The 26,760-nt window shown below is 46.7% G+C and overlaps 1 protein-coding gene across 9 annotated transcripts in view; it reads left to right on the top strand.

Moving 5' to 3' along the window:
* The window catches only part of SAMD4A (sterile alpha motif domain containing 4A), a 208,895-nt gene that overhangs the window by 169,475 nt on the left and 12,660 nt on the right, over window positions 1-26,760 (top strand). For all 9 annotated transcript variants that reach the window (XM_075129981.1, XM_075129980.1, XM_075129984.1 and 6 more), the window contains 5 exons: window positions 3,111-3,405; window positions 6,386-6,471; window positions 16,704-16,822; window positions 23,261-23,462; window positions 24,222-24,348. In XM_075129981.1, coding sequence (XP_074986082.1) covers window positions 3,111-3,405; window positions 6,386-6,471; window positions 16,704-16,822; window positions 23,261-23,462; window positions 24,222-24,348 — 829 coding nt within the window. The remainder of the gene's footprint in view (window positions 1-3,110; window positions 3,406-6,385; window positions 6,472-16,703; window positions 16,823-23,260; window positions 23,463-24,221; window positions 24,349-26,760) is intronic.

Genomic DNA, 26,760 nt, shown 5'->3' with positions numbered 1-26,760 from the left:
CCACATGGTCGCCTGCAGGTCCCGCTGCTGCTCTGTTCCCTCGCACACACCGTAGAGGAGAGAGCCCCCGTGAGCAGCGCTTTGGCATGCACGGGATACAAACCCGCCCGGGTGGGATCCCACAGCCCTGCCCTCCCCCTCTTTCTCAGCAGAACTGGTGTGGTTCCGGGCTGTCTGCAGTCCCTCACTGCAGGGGAGGAGCACGACTTGCCTATCCCAGTGCGCTTTCTAGGCTGGCTGGCTGACGACTCTGGAAAGCAGCATTGCATCCGTTCACATTCAGCAGGTTCTCGAGGCAGCCAGAGAGGTCAAACGTCTTTTTGTTCTTTGTGATGAAAGTTTAAATTCTGCTGAAACTGGTGGAGCCATCAGAAAAGAACCAGCAATAGCACACCTACCAGTATCAACTCAGTCCAACACCTCGCTGTTTGTTGTTCCTCTGTTGTGTTATATTGCATCAATCATTCTATGCACAGCTTCTGACTGGGAGCTGTTCAATAATTATGCTGCGCATTGCGATTTATTGGTGTTTTGGTTAGCTCACCACTTTATTTTGCATGTTTAAACTATGGGATTTTATTTATGGAACTGTAGGAGTTAGTAAAGCTGTATTTCCCTCTGTACATTAATAACAATCATTACATCCAAGAGACAGACGACTGGATTGAGTTTGCTTTTCGGATGTGTTTTCTAGGCAATTTCACAGCCTTTCTTCCCCCTCCTCTTCATGAAGTTTGAAATACAGTATTGATTGACTGTTGTTACTACAGGAACGTAACCCAAGTTTGGCTGACACAATGATCTACACAGTCTATCCAATAAGATGGGATAAATAGTAGTGTTTGCTCTTGACTGCTAGCGATATAGTGGGATTTGCCTGGACTCTGGGGCTGTGGTTCTGTGGATGGTTTGAGTGGGGCCCATGAGTAAAAGCTGGCTGTGGGCTGTATTACTTAGGAGCATGTGTCTCTGTTTTTCTAGTTTTCCTTCCTTTATTTTAACTAACCAGGAGCATGTGTGTGACTTGATCTTCTGGGCAAGCCCCTCCTGCGAACCTTTCTTTCTTCCCGTAAAGGAGCTGCACCCGGTTAACACAATGGGTCCCCGCCTAGCTGCACACCGACTCCATGTAATTCAGAGCGATGGAGCCGGGAGTGCAGGTGGTGAAGAGTGATGGGGAAAATAAACAATCACCCCACAGGTCAGGCTGGCTTGTGACACCGCATGTGCTTTCTCTTAATGTATCTTTCATATGTTCATCCATCGCGCTTTCCCCAGGAGCTTGTCTGCTCTGGTTTTGTGTCGGAAGTGATGCCTCAAGAGTAGTTTGAGTGAGACCCAGTAGCCTGAGAAACGGGAGACGAGTCTGGCCCATATTAAGAACAAGATGCAGTCCTTCCCGCCTTCCTCACTGGCATTTCCCGGCGGGAGGGAGGGAGGATTAAACCCGAACTGCGGAAGGAGAACGGCTGTGACGCACACAAATATGCAGTCTGCCGGGATTAAGAAGCCAACATTTTTCATTCTGAACCACTGGAAGGAATACAAACGTTTGGAGGGTTTTAAGATCACGTTTGAAATATGGGGTGAAATTCTAGCCCCACTGGCAAAATTCCCATTCACTTTAGCATGGCCAGGATTACACCCATGGAGGATTCCAGTGAAATATCTCCCTCTCCAATCACTCCTCATTCACAGAAATGACCCAAAGACCAGCTGTGTCTTCAAAGCCCTGTGATTCTATAGGCGGGTTCCAGACTACAGTAATAAACTGCCCCGGCCACTTCAAAGCTGAGAAACCATATGTGGTGGTGGTAGTATTCTTACCATGACTCCCAGGAGCCCTAGTCATGGACCAGGACCCCATTGTGCTAGGTGCTGTACAAACACAGAAAGGCAGTCCCTGCCCCACGGAGCTTACAGTCTACATGTAAGATGAGAGACACCTAGTGATAGAAACAGACGGGGAGGACAAGGAGACAATATGGGTCAGCATCACAAGAAGTGATCACAGGGCACCAGCAGCCTAACCACTGTCAAGCAAGCAGGGGTTTGAAGGAGAATGAAGACGTGACTTTGTGGATGTTTACAGGGAGCTCCTGCCAGGGGGTGGGGCAGCATGGGAGAAAACAGGAGGGCGCTTGCTTGAAAATGTAACAAGTGGGTGATGGAGGCTGGCATCATGGGAATGCAGGAATCAGCCTTTCAACAGTGAATGAGAGACAAGATCAGCTAGGGTTAGGCCATGCATGGCCTTGCAAGTGAGGACAAGTAGTTTATGTTTGATGTGATAGAGAAGGGGGAGCCAGTGGAGGGGCGACATGGTCAAAACAGCTGGGTAGGAAAATGATCTTAGCAGCATTTTGAATGGAGATGAGCACGGCAAGATTGCGTTTGTCAAGTCCAGAGAGAATCATGTTGCAGCATTTGAGACACAAGTTGGTAAGAGCCTGGACAAAGGTTTTAGGTATGTGGGTGGATAGCTGGGCCAGACATGGGCCAAGAAGGCAGTACTGAGAGCCAGAGCCAGGATAGGCTTAGGTTAGAGACTGAATTTTGTGACGGTAGACAGCACTGAAATCTCATGTGCTGTTCTCATGTGATTCCCGTGGAAATTGCAAGGTCTCTGCTTTCTTGAAGGGTGGGAATCTCGCCAGATCAGCTGCTCTCATGGGATTTCATCCCTCTTGGGCTGCATCTGCACTGGATCTGGACGCCATACTCGCACTGATTTTGGATCCCACCTGATTCATGGGGTGGGTTCAGATTCAGGAGTTCAAATCTGAACCCACACACCTGAAAATGGGGAAGGGGGTTTGCAGGGGGCTTCAGACTTGAAGTTCTAGTTCTTGCCTGTTTCTGTTAAAACGGTTCTGTGAAAGACTCAGTTAATTAAATGGACCAACTTACTGAACGTGGATCACACAGTACAAGTAAGTCCTGGAGTAGGAACAACAGAAGAGGCTTCTGCGGGGGTTGTTTTTCTGGAAGCAATGTCCTAGTGTTGTCAGCTTTGCTGAGGCAGCATGGCTGAGCTCAGTGCAGCTAGTGGCATATTGAGATTGCAGACATACCAGCTGCTAACCATTTTTGTTGTCTGGAATCTGCAGGACATCCTGGAAGGTGGCAACCTGCGCATCCCACTGCAGGAGCTACACCAAATGATCCTCACCCCAATCAAAGCCTACTGCTCCCAGAATTCAAACACAGACGAGCAGAGCCGGGACCTGGATTCCCACCACCTGCCTTCTCTGATCGGCTCGGACAGCCAAGGGTCTGACTGCAAGGACTCTGCCTCTGGGTGCATACAGCAGCACCACTTGCCTGGCTGCGAGGGCGAGTCTGGAGGGGCACCTTTGCCCGAAGGGGATCTCCCTGGGCAGTTCACGAGAGTCATGGGGAAAGGTCAGCTGCTCCAATTGTCTTTATTCCTTCTATTAGGAGTAAATGGTTAAGAACAGCGTTTATTTCATAGCCGCTCTGGTCCCCATCCACCCTCCTTGTGTCCTGTTCATCATAATATTCTCAGGGCCCCATTGTGCTAGGTGCTGTATCAACACTTAGTAAGAAACAGTCCCTGACCCAAAGGGCGTGCAGTCTAATTAGGGAAGATGGACAGAGGTGAAATGATGTACTCAAGGTGACACAGCAGAGACAGGACTGCACCCAGCTCTCCGGAGTCCCATTGTACCATGCTGCCATCATTCACATGTGCTCAAGCGCTGTTTATGGCTAGCGCTGGCGAAAAGGGAAGGTTAGGAGGAGATGGGGACGTAGCCTTACTCTCTCCTCCAGCCAGTAGAGCTGTCTGGCTATAGAGGCAGGTGAGCTCACTGCCCCCCATTGTAGCAGGGAGGCCCTTCTTCCTTCTCCTGTGTGCTGAGGAGCTCCAGAAGGCATCATGCCTGTCTGAGTCACAAAGCCTCCTTGGTCTTCTGCACCGCTTCCAATGTTAGAGGGTACATCTACACTGCACACTAAGCCTGGGCTCTGACTCCGGTTTGAGCCCGAGCCCAAGTCCCCTTTCTGGCCGCACAGATCAGTCTGACTCGGGTCAGCAAGCCCTCAGGACCCTGCGAGTGGGGTGGGTCAGAGTCCAAGTCCCACTGCAACTCACATTTTGCAATGCGGATGCAGGTCAAGCTGCAGACATGAGTCAGAGTGGTGCAGTATAGACATGTTACCAAGGCTCTGAGACCAGGTCCAGCAAGTGCAAATCCTGGTTTACAAGACAGCGTGGATGTTCAAGCATGAGCTTGGAACCACTGAGTCCACAAGCGCAGATCCCATAGACCCAGGCTCACTGTGCAGTGTAGACATAACTAGGCAGGCCCTAGCAAGTACAGCTGAGCCCTATACAAATAGGCATGTTGGAAGCTTGAATCAGAATGAGCCTTTAGTGTTTGACTATGCACCATTATTTTTTAAAGCCTGTGGAAAGATCTTCCCCTTTGTGGTGCATGATCCTGGAATCGAGTGGCTGCTCTGGGGTTACCTTCGGTCTGGCTACTTGCTTTCATTGCCAGCGCCGGTCCCCTGCTGCTCACTGGTCCCATGTCCTCCAGTGGAGTTTTTTATAGCCCTGACTTGCAGTACGAGGGAGTGCACGTACAGAGCAGTTGCTTCCTTTCGATCCGTGATCATGTGACACGGATAGAGAGAGCGTGCCTGGGACTGGCATTTGTGTAATGTGAAAGTTGGGGGAGGGTTGGGCTTTTTAAAACACTTTCTTTGGTGGCTTGGGCCCTGACTGTACATGCTTAAGTGCTTTGCTGAACTGGGGCCTTAGAGCAGATTGCCCAAGCAGTCTGCACTCCTGTAAGGGTGCTGCCCATGGTCTCTGCGTGTCCCTGCCTCACCGCTGTCGCTGCACTGTGAAATACAGGGGAAACAGTCATACCCAGCAAAACCCTTCGATGCTGGTGTAAATGGCTTCATTGACTTCAATAGCATTTTGCCCATTTATACCAGCAAGGAATTTGTCCTGCTGTGGTCAGTACAAAACAAAACAAGTTTCTTGAACTGAGGAATGATTTAAAAGAATATCTACGAGGAATGGGGGAGTCCATTCAGCCTCATTTTTGAATCATGCAAACCTCTCTAAATCGTTCCTAAACTAGCTTTTCTGTAATAAAAGTGGTGGATACAGAGCACATGACGGGGTGCCCTTCACACACATTTGGGAGGACCTGCATAACTTACTCAGAGCTTTAACCCTCCTGGGTAATTCAGACTGCCCACTCCCAACACTGCGAGCGGGGACTGTTCCGTGCAGCAGCTTGCTGTGTGGAGAATGGAGCGGTTTGGTAACGGGGGGGAGGGAGGCTATTCAAAAAAAAAAAAAAAACGGTCAGACTTCCATGGAGAAATGTCAGCCCCGGTCCAGTTCCAGCACTTTCTGTTTAAAATGTATGAATAGACATGAAATACAAATTACCTAGAAACTTCAAAGGGCAGAACATTGAGCCCGGTGTGTAATTTCACACTGATTGGCCACTTACTTTGAGAAAAATGTTTTTTTGTGCCGCATTTTAAGCCCATATCAGACCTCACTGCTAACTCTGGTGTCATGACCAGCACCTCCGTCATGCGTGAAGTTGAGTGGTATGGAGATTTATCAGTCGAAGTTGGGGAAATGGCATTGTTAGCAGGCACACTCCCAGGCCTTCTCTGAAAACTGGGGATATTTACTGGTCACCATGAGGGTTAAAATTGATGGAAGCCATAATGTAGAGAAGGCTCCTGTGACCAGTTGTTTTGATGATGTTTGCTTTCCAGCGGGTTTAACTAAGATGGCAGTTCTGGCTGTAGAATTCTGCAGCTCTTCCGGACTTTAACTCCAGTTCAGTTGAGTCAGGGTGAGAATGGGTGGGAGTGTTTGGGTAAATTCCCCCAATGCAGACACTGTCTTATTCTGTAAGTTAATTTGCACACACTTTTGTGGCATTATTTCAAAAGCTTGCTGTCAGTCAAATCAGTGGGAATTTTGCCATTGACTTCAGTGAGACCAGATTTTGACCCTGGAAGCAATAGATTTTAACAGCACACTCTTTGTGTGACAGTGTCTTTCACATGTGAGAATAGGATAAGATGGGGGAACCAGATTCTACTCTGTTACTGCTGATTTGCACATGTATAACTCTAATGGAGTTACTCTGGATTTACAGCAATGTAACTGAGAGCAAAATCTGGCCCTAAATATAGACTGGCATGGCTGGAATTGTAAAAGGGAGTCTTTCTACACAAGTGCTCCATTGATAACTCATTTCAGACAATTGCAATGGAAGTCTAAGACCATTCTTAAAAACAACACATTGATGTCAGTCCCGTTTCCTGGTCACCATGTGTTTTGCTAGCTATCCTTTTTTTGTTTGTTTGTTTGCAGTATGTACACAACTTTTAGTTTCCAGACCTGATGAGGAGAATATAAGTTCCTATTTACAGCTCATAGACAAATGTCTAATTCATGAGGTGAGTTGTGTCAGATCTTATAAAACTGTTCTTCTCATTGCTTAGAAACTGTTTCCAAAGTTTCTGTTTATGTAAACGTTTTGGTTTCTAACACAAATATTTTTGGGAGTATTAATAGTAATTCTGACTGTGGCAGACTGTAAATGCAATGTGGTGCACAGAAGTGTAGGTCACTATGTCCCTGTACAACATCAAAGAACTGGAATTGACAAATTCATCATGCTTGTGACATTATGATCAACAGCTGGATGACAGAAAAACCCAGGATGAATGTGCATGGGGTTTCAAGCAGAGAGACTAAACTATCATTCAGCATTTCCAGTTTCTGTTTTGTAGCAAACATTTTGTGATTTGGCACCTACCATTCTGTGTGCCTCTTCATGAGAGCTGCTTGTGCATGGATTTTTATTTTGAACTGTAGCTTTCTCTAAAAGGTACATTACCACGTGTCCTTCAGAGTGACTGAAACATATTTTGAGCTCCATATGCCATAGATCTCAGGCACAAGCCACCCTGCTGTGTATATTTATCCCCTATGCGTACCAAGTTCCTGTTGCACTTGTTACTCCTGGGGAAATTCAGTGCCAAAAAATTAAAAATTCTGCACACAATATTTTAAAATTCTGCATATTTTGTATGTCAAAATAACACAATATAATCACACCAGTTTCAGTTATTTTGGTAATTTATTTCAAATACCTGTCACCAAATATGTCTGTAACAATACAGACTGGGGAAAAAAAAGATTCAGGAAATGTTTTTTTGACAAATAGATTCCTTACTAGGCATATGAATACAGAACGCTGAGTAATTCATCTAAACTACAGTACAGAACTGTGTTTCCTGCGCACCTCAGAAGCAGTGAAAAGGCTTTGGGGGATTCAGGGGTAACAGAGGATCTGAGGGAGAGGGAAGGAGCCTGGAGTGAACCTGGAGGGTTATTGGGTGTGGGTGGGTGAAGTATGGGACAGGTTTGGGGAGGGAGAGGGATTTTTAGGGAGTTGGGGAGCCTCCCCCATTCAGACCCTGGCTGACCCCTAACCTCTCCCATTCAGTCAAGCACATCTGCTCTTATCCCCGTGTGTCCTTGCAGCCCTCCTCCCCCATCTACTTGTGGCCCTGCACCCCCTACCCTCTGTCCCCATGTGACCCTTCAGCCCACCTCCCATTCAGCCTCTGGCTCAGTGCTGTCACCCCACTGATCCTGCATCCAAGTCTGTCCCCCACTAGCTCTTCTGAACCCCAATCTGTGAACCCCCCAGCAGCACCACTCTGTCTGTCCCGTGCCTCCTCACCTGACCCCACTGTGAGGACAGCAGCCTCTCTGGCTGACTGCCCTCTCTTCTGGGGCCATAGCAGCCTCTGGTGGGCGAAAGATGTAACTGTAATGCCTCTCCAGCAGAATTTATATTCTGTGGAGAAAAAAAATCTGCGAGGGACATTAATTCTTCATGCGTGCAGTAGTGTGCAATTCCCCCAGGAGTAACTTGTGTACACATGTGCTGCACCTGATCTTACAAGATGCATGGCATTACACGGCCATGCATCTGAAATCTGGATGGATCTCTGAATATTTTCCAGTGTCAAAAGATCTACAGTTTACACTGTCTTTACATGGTCACTTGTGTATAAAAGTGGAGTCTAGAATCACTCAGAAATCTGTACTATCCTACAGGAAAAGGAGTGGCGGCATTTTGGCAAAAGTACGTTGACTGCTGTAAACACAGGTATATACAGTGTGCTAAGTGGAAAAAAGGGTTAAATTACAGAGTTCTGAATCCTCCATGTGAGATGCTATTGCCTAACTAATAGAGCTCTCATCTGGTTCTTGGGCATTTCCCATCCTCACAAAAGCTCTGATTCAGGAAAGCACTAAGTATGTGCTAGGGTAATTAACCATTGGAACAATTTATCAAGGGCCATGGTGGAGTCTCCATCACTGGTAAATTTTAGATTAAGATTGGTTTTTCTAAAAAGATATTCTCTAGTTCAAAAGGAATTATTCTGAAGAAGTTCTGTGACCTGTGATATACTAGAGGTCAGACAAGATGATCACAATGGTCTGTTGTGGCCTGGAATCTCTGAAGGGTTTTCCTGAATCTGGGACAAAGACAGAGATTTCCAGCCCTGAAGGGAAGTCATTGACATTCAGGGTTTAAAAAAACAAACACTGTCCTCCCAGAATGCTTCTGTCCACAATAGTAACAAGTTTGCCAAGAGTTTTTCAGTGAATGGTAGTGAACTGTCAGCATACATTGTCAACGTACAGTTTGCCACTTGAAATATACAGCAGCTACGCTAGGAAATTTCATTTTACTATGAAGTGAGTGGTTAGTTTGCTTTCCCACCTCAGCAATGGTTCTGTCTGAGCCAGGCACATAGTTTAAATATAACCAAAGCTTCTAATATGTGTGTACAAAGAACTCTTCCACCTGAGTCCAAGTTCACAGAGATCCCATGAAAAGCTCCTTTCACTCTAATTCTTCATGTATTTCCAGACATAGCAAGATTTTTTTCCCCTTGATTGCTCCATGATGAGTCTTGAAGTCAATGCAGCATTACGAACTGCATCCATCCTAGCCTAGTCTCTCCCCCTGTCTTCTTTATATTTCTGACATTAACCCATGTTAATGAAATGTGATTCTGGCTTGGCACATCCCAGCTGTATAGGACAACTGTACAGGGTGCAACTCCAAACTCATTTTCTGGGTGGTGTAACCAGATGCACTGCTCTGGCTGCAATGGTATAAGGGAAGTGCTTGTTGGTATTCTCAAGAAATGCCTTAAGTGGAACAACATTTCCTCCCTGGCAAAGCAGGGGAAGGAGGGAATAGATTCTCCATGCTCTATGAAGCCCCAGATTTTTCCTTGCATATTATACATAAAATGTAAATGTAGAGTTTGTGAAAGGTGCAGGATTGAGTGGCAGAGAAACCACAGACCTCTCTTTACCCTCTGACCACACCCAGCAGAGGCAGTGCTGTGCACAATTCCCCACACCACCCAGCCAGTGTGGCTAAACCTTCCCCTGGAAAGACCACCTTTTATGGGGGAGAGGATAGTTCATTCTCCATCTCCATTCAGCTCTTGGGGGGTTGAGACTGCCCACGAGGTGCCGATGACTGCCAGCTGTCACAGCGGTGGGTTTTTTGGTGGACACTGGTCCCCTGGGAGCTAGGGAGAGAGCACCAAACTCATGGCACGTTTGCTACTTCACAGCCATCAGATGGGGGACAGTTTTCAGTCACAAAGCTTGATTCCAGCTGGAGACCTTGAGAGGAAAGGGACAGTTCCCTTCCCCCCCATACTTCAGACACATACCTTCTTCTTCGAGTGCTTGCACATGTCTATTCCAATGTAGGTGCATGCTCCAAGCACAGCCGCTGGAATATTTTCCCCTAGCGGTATCTGTTAGGTCAACTCCAATGCCCTCTGGTACTGCACACTCATAGCTCTGGTATAAAAGGCCCTGTCGAGCCTGCTCTCCTTCATTTCCTTCTTACCGCCCGTTACAGCGGCTGGAACGCCTCATCGCTTCGGCGATCGTTCTCTTAGTGGTTCTTCTTCGAGTGATTTCTCATGTGTATTCCACAATAGGTGTGCGTGCTCGCCACGTGCACCGGTGCCAGAAGTTTTTCCCCTAGCAGTACCCAATGGGGGGGAGCACCCCCTGCAACCCCCGGAGTGGCGCCTGCCTGGTGCGGTATAAGGGGAGATGCACGCTCCCCCCACCCTCAGTTCCTTCTTGCCGCCAGTGAAGGTGCATCATAACTGCTCTGCTCCAGCTTTGCCGTAGCTCGTCCCCAGAACTGTTTGTTCGTTCAGTGTTAGTACCTGTCGTTAGTTTAGTTAGTCAGTGAGCCCGGGCGGGGGCATGCCCCGGGGTTTAGGTCGTGCGGCTCTTGTAGGCATTCTGTGCCAAGAAGTGACCCCCAAGCAGACTGTTTGCGCTGTTTGGGAGAAACCCATGTCAGCGAAAGGTGCAAGATTTGCAAGTTGTTTAAGCCTCGCCTCGGACCAAAAGAGAAAGGGACATTCGGCTCCGGACCATCCTGATGGAGTCGGCACTGACCCTGACCCTGGCACGCCGCTCCGAACCAGTACCCGGCACCTCAGCGCTGGTACGTGGTGACCCTCCGGTGCCATCAACCAGTCGGCACCGGTCCCCATCCATGGGGCACGCCAAGGGGGCCAGAAAGACTCCCTCTTTGCAGCGGCATCGAGGGAAGTCTGGGACAGAGTCTGGGACAGAGGCTAGGCCCATGTCGGGCAGTCCTCAATTGCCACCAGGCCCCAGGCCTCTGACTCACGTTGAGAGGAGTAGCCTGGCCCCATCAGAACAGACTTCTCCGGATGCCGTCCACACTTGAAGCCCTCCAGGCAGCCCAGGATGTTATGTCCATGCTGGTGCCCGGAGCGCCGCCAATGTTGGCCCCATGCTCCAGAGGCAAGCCACCATTGGGATCTCCCCAGTCGCCTCCGGCCCGGTACCAGTCTCAGTTGAGGGAACATTCCCGACGCCATTCACCTCCCAGTGACCGTTCAGGGAAGAGTCCATGTGGTTCGCCCTCGACGCCGACCAGACTGTCTGGCTGGGTTCCAGCCGGCCGGGACTCTCGGCAACGCTCGTCCTCAAGGAGCAAATGTCGACGGGACCGCAGCAGGCATCGCTAACGGTCCTCATCTCGGAAAGGGTACCGCAGTCGGTCGTGGCACGGTTGTCGACGCCATTCCTGCTCGGACTCCCACTCCAAATCTCCGCCAAGACATTGCAGCCCCGGGCGTCGATCACTGGCATCTCGCTGTCGCGGGTCCGCCTGTCGAGGCCGTTCCCGGAGTAGCTCTTACCGTCGGTACCAGTCCTCCACGTCAAGATCGTGGTCCCGTGGCTGATGTAGATCCCGGCACCGCCACTCCTGCTGGTCCAGAGACAGCAGCAGATCTTACACCAGCCTTGTCTCCATTCGTAGCCGTCCTTCGATGGGCCAGGCCAGCCAAGCCAAACAGCCGGCACCTAGCGTTGTGGCCGGCCCAATGGTACCAGTGGGCACCGTGGCCTCCGGCGCAGCCCCTGGTGGGAGCTCACTCGGTGGCCAAAGCTTCGGAAGCACCGTCGGCCTCCCTCTCCAAGAAAGGAGTCGGTGGGACGTATGTCCTTAGCACCGTGCCCGGAGTCTGACCAGGTAGTGGACCCTCCGGTGCCGGCCGATACCCAGAGCACTTCACCGGCCTCCTCGCCCCACCCAGAGGAGGCGATTGCAGCCCTGCCCCCTCCACCCCGCAGGAGGACTTCAGGGCCCATCAAGAACTCTTAAAGAGGGTGGCAGCAAGCCTCCACCTCCGGGCAGAGGAGATGGAGGAGTCCTCAGACTCCCTGTTTAACGTGCTGTCCCCGTTGGCACTGGGTAAGGTGGCCTTGCCCCTCCATGAAGGGGTGGCTAAGATTTCAAAGCCCTGTGGGAAACACCGGCCTCGTTGGCCCCCATCTCTAAGAAGGCAGAATGCAAGTACTTGTATACCCACCTGGCGCCCAACTCCCTGGTGGTTGAGCCAGTCAACCACAGGGAACGGCAGGGTCAGCCAGCCCTGACCCCAAAGAACAAAGATTCTCGGAGACTGGATTCTTTCAGAAGGAAAATTTATTTGTCTTCGAGCTTCCAGTTACGAGTGGCAAACCATCAGGCTCTCCTGGGCCCGTACGAATTCAATCTGTGGGGCTCCCTGCCCAAGTTTGAGGACTCCCTCCAGGATCGTGATAGGAAGGAGTTCCAGGCGCTAGTGGAGGAAGGGGCAGCGGCCGCTAGGGTGTCCCTGCAGGAAGCCTCAGATGCTGCAGACATGGCCACATGATCCATGGCCTCCGCGGTGTCCATGAAATAGGCGTCATGGCTCCTGCTCTCTGGGCTGTCCAGCAAGGTGCAGTCTTCCATGCAGGATCTCCCGTTTGACGGGAAAGCTCTGTTTGCGGCGAAAACAGATACAAGGCTGCATGGCATGAAGGAATCCCGCACGACCTTCTAGACTCGGGGCCTCTATGTCCCGGCTCTGGCAAAACCTAAGTTCAGGCCTCAGCAGACTCCCGCCCAGACTGCCGTCCCAAAGTATGAGGCCGCTCATAAGAAGCAGCAGGTTTGGACCGTCTTTTTCCGTATTCTAGACCCCCGGTCCCGCAGTGGGACCTAAACCTGGTGTTGGCTCGTCTCACAGGGCCCCCGTTTGAACCACTAGCCATGTGCTCCTGGTCTCGCCTCTCGTGGAAGGTGGCCTTCCTGGTTGCAATCACATCAGCCAGGTGAGTCTTGGAGCTTAGGGTCCTGACCTCCGAGCCACTGTACATGGTCTTTCATAAGGACACGGTCCAGCTCTGCCCACACCCCGCGTTCCTGCCAAAGGTGGTCTCCTCCTACCATATGGGTCAGGACTTTTTTCTGCTGGTCCTCTGCCCCAAGCCTCACATGTCCAGTGAGGAGCGCTGTCTCCACCTGCTCCATGTGTGGTGGGCTCTGGCTTTCTACTCCGAGCGGACCAAGCCGTTCAGGAAGTCCGCACAACTGTTCGTCGCCTCAGCTGAGCACACGAGGGGCCAGCCGATTTCCATTCAGTGGCTTTCCAGTTGGATCACTTCGTGTATGCCGGGCGCTGGCCTTCTACATCCAAAGGACCAAAGCATTCCACAGATCCACTCAGGTGTTGATAGCGGAAAGAATGAAAGTTTCTCCCCATTTCTGTGCGGAGAATCTCAATGTGCATCACTTCGTGCATCAGGGCATGTTACGACCTCGCGAACATCTCGCCGCTGCTCACTTAACAGCTCACTTTACAGGGTCTCAGGCCTCCGCCGCTGCTTTTTTAGCGCAAGTTCCAATTCAGGACATGGGCAGGGGGCAACCTGGTTGTCGGTTCACGACACACTATGTCGTTACACAGCAGGCTAGAGACCATGCTGGCTTCGGCCGGGCAGCATTGCAATCAGCCTGCTCTTGATCTCCAAACCCACCTCCGGGGCAGTTGCTTGTGGGTCACTTACATTGGAATGGACGTGTGCGAGCACTCGAAGAAGAAACGGTTACTAACCTTTCTGTAGCTGTTGTTGTTCGAGAGGCATTGCACATCCTCTGTCAGAGGTGGTCGGCAAGAAGAAACTGAAGGGGAGCAGGGTCGGCAGGGCTCTTTATGCCGGCGCTATGAGAGCATACACCAGAGAGCGCTGGAGCCAAGCCAACGGATACCACTAAGGGAAAAAATTCCGGCAGCTGCACTCGGGGCGTGCACACACCTACATTGGAATGGACGTGTGTGACACATCTCGAAGAACAACAGTTACAGAAAGGTTAGTAACCATTTTTTCTGAGGTTCCGTGTGGCAAGTCACCATCTCGGTAGCCCGGGCAAGTGACCGGGCGCTCCAGAGCCATCCCTGTAACAGCTAGAGTGGGAGCTGTGGAATGGCTTGTGACATTCGGCTCCTCCCCAGGTTGGAGGGATGAGAACATTGGTTCCATAATACATCCTGGTCTCTGAGGTATGGGGTGGGACCAGGGTTGGAAATTGTGCCCAGTACTTCAGCAAGGCAGCGTGGAGTACTGCTGAGAGAGCAGGAAGTCATGAGAGCAAAGATATAAAAAGGGAGCCTGGAAGGTGAGGATCGGATGCTTGAGCTTGATGTGCAATGTGAGAGGAAGCCAGGGAAGGGATTGGGAAGGGAGGGGCATAGTCTGAGCTGCGAGAGGGGGAGGTGATTTTTGCAGCTGAATCTTGGATAGGCGTCTTGCTCAGATCCCATGGTGATGGGTGTGTGACAGGTAGTAACAACACCACTTAGCTCTTGTGTAGCTAATGCTTTTCAGCCATAGATTTCAAAGCACCTTTACAAAGGAGGTATCTTTATCCCCAAACTGACTTGGCAGAGGTCCCCAGCAAGGTCAGTGGCAGAGCCAGGAATGGAAACCAGGTATCTTGTGGCCTAGTCCAGTTCTCTCTAGATAGAATTGAAGAGAGGTCAGAATCTGAGATGCTGGAGAGAAAACACTGATTGAGTCCTGTATTCCTAAAACCAATAGTTTTTCATTGGTCTCCAACCAGAGCTAAAGTGAGTTGCTCCACAGTAACATGTCTACAGTGGTTTTCATTTGCGTTATACATAAATATGTTAATATTACTGGGATGCAAGGTAAGTAGATTGAGCGTTAAATGTGACAGTCAAAAGGATAATATTAAGATGGCTCATGTGATATTGGTTAAACTGCCCATAAATATATGTATTATAGTTAATAATTGTCTGTAGGCCTCTGCTATCGTGGGGCATGAACAGGAAACCATTCACATAATAATGTGTTAGGAGCACAGGGAGTCCAGATGGCTCAGGAGATCGGTAGTGGAGTAAGGGGACTTCCAGTGCCAAGCTCAGGTTAACTCTAACCTAGGACAATAGCAACCAAATGCCATTACAATCTCAAGGCTCTTTGGTCTCAGTGTAATAGACTGTGGTATAAAAACCTCGAATAGAATAGAAAATAAATGGAAGGTCTTAATCCATTTCCTGGGGAAACAAGTGTCCACCTCACAGAAATCACTGCAATTGGTTCTGGCTGGCAGCTCCCATCAGTAAGGAGATTGAGGATTTTGCTCTCTTGTTATCATGGGAGAAAGTCCAGCGAAATTGGAGAGAGTCCAGCGAAGGGCAACAAAAATGATTAGGGGTCTGGAACACATGAGTTATGAGGAGAGGCTGAGGGAGCTGGGATTGTTTAGCCTGCAGAAGAGAAGAATGAGGGGGGATTTGATAGCTGCTTTCAACTACCTGAAAGGGGGTTCCAAAGAGGATGGCTCTAGACTGTTCTCAATGGTATCAGATGACAGAACGAGGAGTAATGGTCTCAAGCTGCAGTGGGGGAGGTTTAGATTGGATATTAGGAAAAACTTTTTCACTAAGAGGGTGGTGAAACACTGGAATGCGTTACCTAGGGAGGTGGTAGAATCTCCTTCCTTAGAGGTTTTTAAGGTCAGGCTTGACAAAGCCCTGGCTGGGATGATTTAACTGGGAATTGGTCCTGCTTCGAGCAGGGGGTTGGACTAGATGACCTTCTGGGGTCCCTTCCAACCCTTATATTCTATGATTCTATGAAAGTCCCTCCAGGTCCAACCAAGACACGCTGGCAGGGCAGTGTGTGGACTGTTGCATTGCAAAATGCTAGCACTGTACCTGTTGAATAGCTGAGCCGGAAGCCACCAGTTCCCAGGGCTGTCAAGCCAGCGCCTTTCATGAACACTATACTTACTTTAAAAGGTTTTTTTTAAAGAACTCAGAAGTTTGTTTATTTTTAGAGATGTCTTGAAAATTTTAGGGTGTGCACTGGGGGATGAAAATACGAGTTGCTTACTAGAGCGTAGCTATTAAACAATCAGGAGCATTCATTTAGCATTAATAAACTGAGCACTCAGGGAATTTTATGTACATACTATGATCTGAGTCATAGACTTGAAGGTCAGACGGAACCCTCATGGAAATAATTATGACCATTTTCTGTCCCTAAGCCCCAGTATAACTGAATTTCTTTTCATAGGCAACATGCAGTATGTTGCTAATTACTCTGTTTTTTAAATAAACGTGAATTTTGGTTAAAAGTTACTAAAAGAAGTAAAAAGAATTGATTTTGCTTGTTGTATCAGTAGGATGTTTTTTGTAGCATCACCGAAGTGTTGTACATTTCTGCATTCGTAATGATGTAGCAGTAATAATAATTGTCTCCGACCTTTATGTATCTGTCATCCTGGTGGACCCACAGCACTTCACACATACACAGTACCACTGAACTGTAGGCGTGGTGGGCAGCCAGGCGATGGTAAAGCATGCCTCACAGTGATGGGGAGAGCAGAAATTAGGGTCCAGGACTCCAGGGAAACCCTTTCTCCTACAGGAAGTGTCATGGGATCTTTAACACCCAGGCACAGCAGGAGCTTTGCTCTTAAGATTTCATCAGAAAGAGCTACGCATAGAAAACGGCTTGGTGCTCAGTTTGTCTTTCTCAAAAGTGTAATGGGCTGAGCCAGCTCTGCCAGGAGTTAAACCTGCACGTCAGGGCTTCTGTGTGTTTGCATCCTGAAGCTTGGATCGCTCAGCTCTCTACTTTGGGTGCATGTTAACTGCCTGTTGTTTTCTTTACTTTTATACCCAACTGCATCATCCATAAGATGTTTACCTTTTTTTTTTAATTCCTTTTTTTTGGGGGGCAGGCATTTACAGAGACACAGAAGAAAAGATTGTTGTCATGGAAACAGCAGGTGCAAAAGCTCTTCAGGTCTTTCCCTCGGAAATCCCTTCTAGACATATCAGGATATCGGCAGCAAAGAAAGTACGTTGGGATTTCATCTCTCTGATGCAATGATTGTACTTTGTGGGTTGGTATCTTGGCCAAGACTACGCCAAAGGGGATAATTATATTAACGTTCACACTGTGCTAACTGGAACCGTCGGCTGGGTCTGATTCATGAGGCCAGTTACCTCGAGTGCCGGCAGGGCTGGAATATTTCACCTTGTTCTGTTTTAATGCTGTATATCCCAGCCACCTCTCAAATGTCACTGTAGAGCAGTGGTTCCTGTTATTAGCTCTGATTTGCATTATACTGGCACCTTGAGGTTCCAGCTTAGATCAGGGCTCCATTGTACTAGATGTTAAACTGAGAGACAGTCCCTGCCTCAAAGAGTTTACAGTATAAATAGACAAAACCAAACGGTGGGTAAAAAGTACCATTGTCCCCATTTTACAGATGGTGATTTAAGTCATAGAAAGATTCAGTGACTTGCCTCAGGTGACAAAAGCTGCCTGTGGTGGTGCTGGGATTTGAACCCAGATTTCCTGAGTCCCACTTTGGTGGCTTACCAACAACGCAGTTCTTCCTCTATGTGGCGCCCTCCTTAAATTGGGGATTCTGATTGACCGGCCCATCTCCCAACCTACACTTTCCCCATGGTAATTAGAGCACTTGAAAAGATTAAAAAGTAGGGCTGTCAAGTGATTAAAAAAATGAATCACAATTGTGCGATTACTCACTCTGTTAAACAATATTAGAATACCATTTATTTAAATATTTTTTGATATTTTCTACATTTTCAAATATATTGATTTTAGTTACAACATAGAATACAAAGTGCTCACTTTATATTTATTTTTATCACTGTAAAAAAGAAAAAAGAAAATAAGTAGTATTTTTCAATTCACCTAATACAACTACTGTCATTCAATTTCTTTATCATGGAAGTTGAACTTACAAATGTAGAATTACGTACAAAAAAATAACTGCACTCAAAAATAAAATCAGGGTGACCGGATGTCCCGATTTTATAAGAACAGTCCCAATTTTTGGGTCTTTTTCTTATATGGGCTCCTATTACGCCTCACCCCTGTCCCGATTTTTCACACTTGCTGTCTGGTCACCCTAAATAAAATAATGTAAAATTTTAGAGCCTACAAGTCCACTCAGTCCTATTTGTTCAGCCAATCACTCAGACAAACAAATTTTTTTACATTTGCAGGAGATAATCCTGCCCACTTCTTGTTTACAGTGTCATCTGAAAGTGAGAACAGGTGTTCACCTGGCACTGTTGTAGCTGGCGTCACAAGATACTTATGTGCCAGATCCAGTAAAGATTCATATGTCCCTTCATGCTTTGCCCACCATTCCAGAGGACATGCGTCCATACTGATTCTGCTCGATAGCAGTCCAAAACAGAGCAGACTGACACATGTTCATTTTCATCATCTGAGTCAGATGCCACCAGCAGAAGGTTGACTTTCTTTTTTTGATGGTTCAGTTTCCACATCTGACTGGTGCTTTTTTAAGACTTATGAAAACATGCTCCACACCTCGTCTCTCTCAGATTTTGGAAGGCACTTCTGATTCTTAAACCTTGGATCGAGTGCTGTAGCTATCTTTAGAAAGCTCACATTGATACGCTTCTTTGCATTTTGTCAAATCTGCAGTGAAAGTGTTCTTAACTTGAACAACATGTACTGGGTTGTCATCCAAGACGGCAATAACACAAAATATATAGCAGAATGCAGGTAAACAGAGCAGGAGACATACAATTCTCCCCCAAGGAATTTAGTCAAAAATTTAATTAATTTCTTTAACGAGCATCAATGGCATGGAAGCTTGTCTTCTGGAGTGGTGGCCAAACCATAAGGGGCATACGAATGTTTAGTATATCTGGCACATAAATACCTTGCAATGCCAGCTACAAAAGTGCCAGGCGAACGCCTGTTCTCACTTTCAAGTGACATTGTAAATAAGAAGAAGGCAGCATTATCTCCTGCAAATGTAAACAAATGTCTTAGCAATTGGCTGAACAAGAAGTAGGACTGAGTGGACTTGTAGGCTCTAAAGTTTTACATCGTTTTGTTTTTGAGTGCAGTTATGTAACAAAAAATATCTACATTTGTAAGTTGCTCTTTCACAATAAAGAGATTGCACTACAGTACTTGTATGAGTACTGAAAAATACTAAATACTATAAAAAATACTAAATACTAAGAAAAATACTATTTCTTTTGCTTATCATTTTACAGTGCAAATATTTGTAATAAAAAATAATCTGAAGTGAGCAGTGTACAGTTTGTATTCTGTGTTGTAAATTGAAATCAAATATTTGAAAATATAGAAAAACATCCAAAATATTTAATACATTTCAATTGATATTCGATTGTTTAACAGTGCGATTAAAACTGCGATTAATCGCGATTAATTTTTTTGATCGCAACTAATTCTTTATTGGTTAATCGCATGAGTTAACTGCGATTAATCGACAGCCTTATTAAAAAGTAATAACAGCACTGTCCCTCTCTGCAGGTTAGTTTTCTCTCCTGTGTTTGCTGCCCCTCCAGTTTTGGTGTCATCTGCAAATTAAATCACTGTTGGATAGACACCAGAAAAAGCAATCAGCAAGGGTGCAGCGAGGCTCTTGGGCTTGTTCAGATTAGTTAATCAGAAAAACCTCAAGAGGGCCCTGTAATGGGCTACAAATGACTGGAATCATCACAGCTTAAACACTGAGACTTGCTTCTCCACTGTGACTGGAGAAGCACTACACCAAAGACCAGGGCCTTGGCTAGAGAAGCACTTATCAGAAGATACTCCATTAGGGTGAAATTCACCCCTGTGCCGACACCAGCATACAGCAGGTGTGCCACTTAACGTCATGCCTTAATGCTCAGAATAGGGCATAAGTAGGGCATCAACTGAGACTGGCTTCTCTGCACCCTGCAAGGCGTGAAATTCACCCTTGCTGATCTAGATCAGGTGTGTCATTTTCTTGTACTTTCTTTGCTCTTCCAGTCTGGGTGAAGCTGTAGGCTAAGAATACAATGGTGCAGCTCTGCCTTTCACATAGTTCCGTAGGTATAATGGCAAAATCGCTTCCTGCATGAGGTTTAAAGAAACTTTGTTGTGTGTCATGATGGGTAGATTTATACTGGTTTGGATTCCATAATCGTATTATTTTGGAAGTCTTGTTCACTATAGCATGCACAAGCAGGAGAGATTAGGGCTAAGAGGAAGGTGAGTTGAAACGTCAAGTGTTGGAGAAGGGGCAGGGCGATACAGGAACTGCACAAGTGATAAGAGTTGTTAATCTCCAAATAGCTACTCTCATTTGTCATGTTTCAAACGTCAGCAGGTAAATAATAAGTATCACAGCAATCCTACCCATCTCTTTGTGTAATCATTTTAAACAGTTGGGCAAGAACACTAGGAAGACTTTACACCGCAGTGAAATCTGCGTGATCTATTTGTTCTGTGGGATCAACTGGTTCTTTTATTTTTTTGGTGCTGTTGCTTTGTGTGTTGTTTCAATTTGGCATCCCAGTAACTAACGGTGGCTATGTCTACACTACCACAGTAAGTCGACCTATGCTACGCAACTCCAGCTATGTGAATAACGTAGCTGGAGTTGACGTACCTTAGGCTGAGTTACCACGGGTCTACACTGAGGGAAGTCGACAGGAGAAAATCTCCTGTCGACTTACCTTACTCTTCTCGTTGGGGGTAGAGTACAGTGGTTGACTGGAGAGCAATCTGCAGTTGATTTGGCGGGTCTTTGCTAGACCCGCTAAATCGACCGCTGGTGGATCAATCTCAGAGCGTGGATCCCCGCTGTAGTATAGACCTGCCCAGTGTTACATAGAAATGGGTTAAATGTCCTAATTACGAACCAAGAATGGTCTACCACTAGAGATGTGTGTTTAAAAGACACACATTAACCAAAATTCCCTCAACTTCACTACTGCAAAATGCCTCCATACTAGAGCCATCAAACTGGGAGAAACTGGATCTGCAAACACTTGTTTTTCACATGGCAAATGAAAACAAATTCTACTCCTTGTTCATCTATAGTTCAGACTGCCCCTCGTTTTCATCATCATGTCCCGTTACCCCTAAATCAAAGAATGTAGTTTATTGGGCTGTTGCTCCCGCCATACATGTTGGGGAGGTGAGTTAATGAGATTTAAGGGCCTGATTGTTCACTCCCGTCCGCTGGTGCAAATCAAGAATAACTCTACTAAAATCAGTGAAGTAACTAACACTGGTACGTCATCAGAAGCAGGGAGATGAGAAGCAGGCCCTGAGAGTCAGAATCATGAACCCAGCTTGCATGGGAGCTTTTATTCATGGACTCTAAGGCCAGAAGGGACCACTGTGATCATCTAGTCTGACCTCCTGCATAACAGAGGCCAGAGAACTGCCCCAAAATAATTCCTGTTTGAACTAGAGCTGATCTTTTAGAAAAACATCCCATCTTGACTCTATGTAGTTACACGTAGTCTAAGGACCAGACTATGTTCTACTGACTTCAGGGAAGTTACTCTGGTTCAAACTGCTGTAACTGAGATCAGAATCCAGTTCTAAGCAGGTAACATTTGTTATCCGCTTGCTCCCCATCTCCATTAGTGTCAGGATGCCAACCCAAGCAGGACCGCATCGTACTGGTTTACAGAGAAAGTGCTTTTCACAACCAAATGGGCTAAAAGATCTGTAAACTTTCTGGCCCCGTTTACTCTGGGTTTTCAAACTGTTAGCGCTATCCTAAAGAACTGTGTTTAAACCTGGCTCTTGCTAGGGAGGTGTTGATGCAGTTTGACATCTTAGTGTTGATGGAGCCTTTGAGACTGACAAGCCCTTTTCTAACAATTGTCACTCACATAAGCACAAACAGGAAGATTTGATATCGGGTGCAATGCCTGTGTCTCATTCTGTGCAGAAGTTGTCTTTGTTCATCATTTCTTTTCTCTCTCTCTCTCTCTTTTTTTTAAAGTTTTCATTTAAAATGAGCGCATTTTAAACCAGCCAAATAAACCAAAAACATAAACCTCAAACTCCAAACACAACTAAATATAGAAATCAGATAAATTAAAGCCTTAATTAACCCAAAAGAAAGGAAAAACACGTACACACCAGAAACCAGCAGGAATGCAAGTGACTTCAAAGAGGCTTGGATCTGGCCCTGAGGACCCAAATCTTGAGATGCTGAGTTTTATGTTCACACCATGCACACAGAGAAGTTAGAGTAAAAACATAAAATACTTGTGCTGGATGCTTGCAACGTAACACTACTTTATTTCTTAGAATTTGGAGTGGTAACACACAAGAACCAAAAACAGAGAGAGAGAAAGCAGGCTGCTCCTTAACACAGAGGAACAATAACAAAGCCCTGGCTGGGATGATTTAACTGGGAATTGGTCCTGCTTCGAGCAGGGGGTTGGACTAGATGACCTCCAGGGGTCCCTTCCAACCCTGATATTCTATGATTCTATGAATTCACCTCACTTGCTCGGCTGCCTTCTTGCAAACTGACTGACAGATCTGAATGCTTGGTGCTTCCCTTTAGAGCCCCCTAGCCTGCAAACCAGACCAGGAAACCCCTTAAAAGTTAAAGTGATGGCTTATTTTCCATATACCACACTCCACACTGTCAACTCTCATTTCATGGGAGGCAAAGGCGCTCAGCAACTCACAGCATCAGGTCCTCAGTAGGTAAAGAGCCACGAGGAAAGAGAAAACTGGGACGCAAATATAGCTCAGAGAGGAACCAAGAATCAGTTTAGGACCCTTCCTTATCACTGTGGGAAATGCAGAGCATCACAGGCATCTTGAGAAGGCTGCATGGGGCTTGCAAGCCGTGAATTGCCGAGTGCCGGTATATCAGCTTTTTATTTCCAGTGCAAGCTGAGATTCTGGAGAATATACCAAAACCCCCAGGGCACTGCCAGAATCCATATACTTCTCCAGGCTAAATGACTGGATTTCTCCCTGTTTAGCACTTAAAAGGTCATTTACATCTCACCAGCCATCATCGAAAGCAAATCCCTCCTGCCTCTCTCCCACTGACTGCTTTGACTCACTCACAGGAGTATGGTAAGCAGGATAGGGCCTCAGGGGGCTAAACCAAAGTTTAATGCTAGCCTCAGGGCTTACATGTTCAGCTGTCCTCTAAATCCAGGGAAAGCAATTATGTTCCCTCTTGTGGTGATCCTCGGTAAGACACTTCGGCTAATTTGGCATTAAGGAGCCCTGCCCTACTACACTGAAGTGAGGGTGAGTTTTTCCATTGATTTTAGTGGGAGACGGGTCAAGGCTAAAGCTTGTTAGGCTGTGCTGATTTTCCAAACCCATCTTTAATCAGTACAAACCACATGCCATTTGAATATACTCTTAAAGTATTTAGAAGTCTGCTCCTGCTTGCATTTTGAAAGGTTAAGATTCTGAATTTTCAGATCTGTTATTTTTTCCTCTTTCCAGTCGAGGCTTTGGCCAGTCGAACTCCTTACCAACAGCTGGATCTGTAGGTGCAGGAATGGGTAGACGGAACCCACGCCAGTTCCAGATTCCCTCCCGGAATCTCCCCCCCACCCGGCTGGGTCTGCTGGGCCCCAGTGGACTCCTAGGGGCTGCACAACGCAGCACAGCTACCAATCCAACAATCTTGAAACAAGGAAGACAGGTGTGTGTCAGTCTGTCTGTGTTGTTGCACATCAGGCCACCAGTGCTGCAGGATGGTTATTAGCTGCAAAGCTGCAAGGGAGGGTCCATATTTTTTGTGCCTGATGAGAAATGCTTTAGGTCTGATCTGACAAGATGCTGAGCACCAGCTGCATGGCAGGGAGCATCCCTGATTGCCATTTAGTCAGGTGTGGGGGGCTCACAGGACTTGGCAGGATCAGGCCCATATACATGACAAGGGATTGGTCCAAATGTAGCTATTTACTCCCCAATGACTGAATAGAAAACTGCTACTAGAGAAAACAAGTTCATCAGCTCTTTGCTAAGGTTAGCGTGCAATGACTTTTCTGATTTTCCTCATCTGACTAATGTGTCTGGATACTTCTTTTTTACACACGAACCCAGTGAGAACCGTCTGCAGGCATTTCCTGTTTTTGCTCTTTTTAGTGGAGCAGGGTACTGAAAGGGACAAGGAGAGCAGGGGGAGAGGGACAAATCAGGCTTCAGAGAGGGATGGAGGAAGAGAAATGAGCCAAGGGTTTTTTACAAATCCATCACTCGGTGGGTAAGTGTCACTCACAGAAAAAGCCCTTCGCAGGGAGAGGGTGAGCCAGCGACTAGAAGATGTAAGGCTGGGGAGATCAGGAAAGCATTAGCATACAGAGCGTGCTGAGGTTTTTAACACACACAGACTGTGTCCTACATTCGCGTGGCACTGGTATTCGTTTTACAGTATTGTTGCTGTGTTTGTTTTCCACAGAATCTCTGGTTCGCAAACCCCGGGGGTAGTAACAGCATGCCAAGCCGGACCCATAGCTCAGTGCAGAGGACGCGTTCCCTGCCTGTCCACACATCCCCACAGACCATGCTGATGTTTCAGCAACCAGGTAGGAAGAAGTCATTTGTCTTTTGCTTATTCATCCCCTTGTCATCTGGGAGTACAGTATATTAAAATAGCTGCACTAGTGAACCCTGCCTGCAAGTGCTTAGCCTCAACTCTCACAATACATTCTTGGGTGCTTACCGAAAGCTTTCTTTTTTTAAACTGTGCATTGCAAGATGAACAGTGGTGGGCTGGCAGCAAGCCAGACGCTGCAAGCTCAGAGTCTGTTGCAATCTGACCAAGATATTTTTTGACACTAGTCAGATTACTGGATTGATTAAACTAGAGACATCACTGGAGGGATTTTGACCCTATATATAACAGACTGACTGTTCTAGTACTCAGCATAGCTTCCTTCGGTGCGGCTTTGTGTTACATGGGGAATGTTGTAACTCCTGGATCACCTTTTTGCTTTTACATGGACTGGAAAATCCAGTGCAGAAGAGAAATGACTTCATGCGTTTTAGGGAAATTCTTTTGAGAGAGACATTCTGAGGCAGAATTTCAACACATTTGGGGATTTTAATTGTTTCCTTGCACGCTTTAAATACCCTTCCATGTGTAAGAACATCGTGTCATTCTTTTTGGTTTGCTGAGTGTCCATCTGAATCCAGAGGAAAAAGCTCGGAGATTTTAGTGCATTTTTGTCTAGTATATCTTAACTATGTATGTTGCTCTCCTATCCCTTTAATGCAGCCTTTCTGCTAATGTCCAGTAGTATTAATAATCTGCATTGTTCCAGCGATCATTCACCATAGAAACAAATCTCATTCAAAAGATGTTTACCACACCGGAAACTTATACCCTTGTTTCAGCCTGGGCCTCCATCTCGCCTTCTTGTGTATTAAGAGTCCGCGTTGTTTTGACTGTCTGTCCTAGATTGCAAGCCTCTTGTTGCAGGGACTGCGTCTGCCTCTATGTATCATCCAGAGCCCAGTGTAATGGCAAAGTGCGGTAAATATTACAGAATAAGAAATAGGTGGTTCTTGCATGTTAGCCTTCAGGTGATGAGGACTCAAGAGGACTGGAAAGTGGCATTGTTGAAAAAATATGTGTAGAGTAGCCAAGAAAATGATGTGTTTATTTAGTAGTATCATGAATAGTTTGCATTTATACAACACTTTTCTTTGGAGGAGCTCAAAACACATTGTAAACACTAATGAATTAATCCCCACAACAATCCTGTGAAGTAGGAAAGTATTATACTTGTGAGGTAAACTGAACAGAGAGATTAACTGAGTTGCCTAAAGTCTTACAGCAAGTTGGTCGTGAAGTTAGAATTGCAACCCAGGAGTCCTGACTCTGTCCCTGCTCTGAATATTAGACATACAGTAACATCTAGTCAGCCTTATTTCTTACATCTCATTAATGTAAACTTGAGATGCATTTAGTGTGAATATCTGTTCAGTCAGAACAAAGCTGGTCTGTTTGTTCAAGCAGAATACTGCCTGGGGTAAAAACATGGCGGATCTAACTCTGCTGGCTTTGTAGCATTCAGCCTCAGTTCCCTTACCCATGGATCTGTGGGATCCCTGCAAACTCCACAGGGTGTCACACCTCTCTCCCTTGAGGAGGACTATTTGCAGAGAACTCAAAGAGTGGAGTTTCAGGGAGCTTTTCTGCTGCCCTAGCCCCCTCCTGCAGAGAATCCAGCAGAGGGGACCTCACCTGGGTGACAGGACAAAGGAGAGGAATCCAAAGGGATTGTTTAAATTCAGAATAAAGCCATAAGAACGAGCCAAAACCATCCCTACAAATGCTACATTTAATAATAATAATACTTAGCTCTTAGAATGTGGTGCCAATGTCTTGCCTAGCACACTCCCCCAGCTCCTGCAAGCCGGGCACAAACATCTGAGGGCAGAATGTTGGCTCTAAATTTATGTGCTATTTAAAACTAGCACCAAAATTTGTTTCTACCGGGGATTAAAATATCACCTGAACTAGGAATGCACATAGATGACTGTCCAGGAGGGATTTAAGGAAATACTGCCAGCGTCTTCATCTTGTGTGCATTAAGCCCGGATTAAAAGGTGATCTGGAAGAAAGAGGGGAAGCAGGTCGTATAAATTAGTGGGCTATTCCACTAATTCATCTTCAGAGCTGTTGGGGTCACCACCTGCCCTTAATTTCCAGTCATCTGACGGCTGATTTGGAACCCTAAAACACAAGCCTTCCCAGGTAGCTCACAACCTTACTGGGTTCGCAACTGCAGCATGCCAAGTTTTTAAGCCACAGATGATGGTTTCAGATAAACAAGCTCTTTCCTTCCACCTGCTTGGAGTGGAGCGGGTGAAAAAAATAATAATCTTGATATTGCTCCCGTAAAATGCCAGATATCCTCAATCCATTGAAGTCAAGGGATGTTTCTTTAGGTGTCTGGGGTAAAATCACATTTATTTTAAGCTGTGCTGTG

Source organism: Caretta caretta, chromosome 6, assembly GCF_965140235.1.
Source record: "Caretta caretta isolate rCarCar2 chromosome 6, rCarCar1.hap1, whole genome shotgun sequence".
NCBI lineage: Eukaryota > Metazoa > Chordata > Testudines > Cheloniidae > Caretta > Caretta caretta.
The sequence above is the reverse complement of the archived record's forward strand: the minus strand, read 5'-3'. Positions and strand labels throughout refer to the sequence as shown.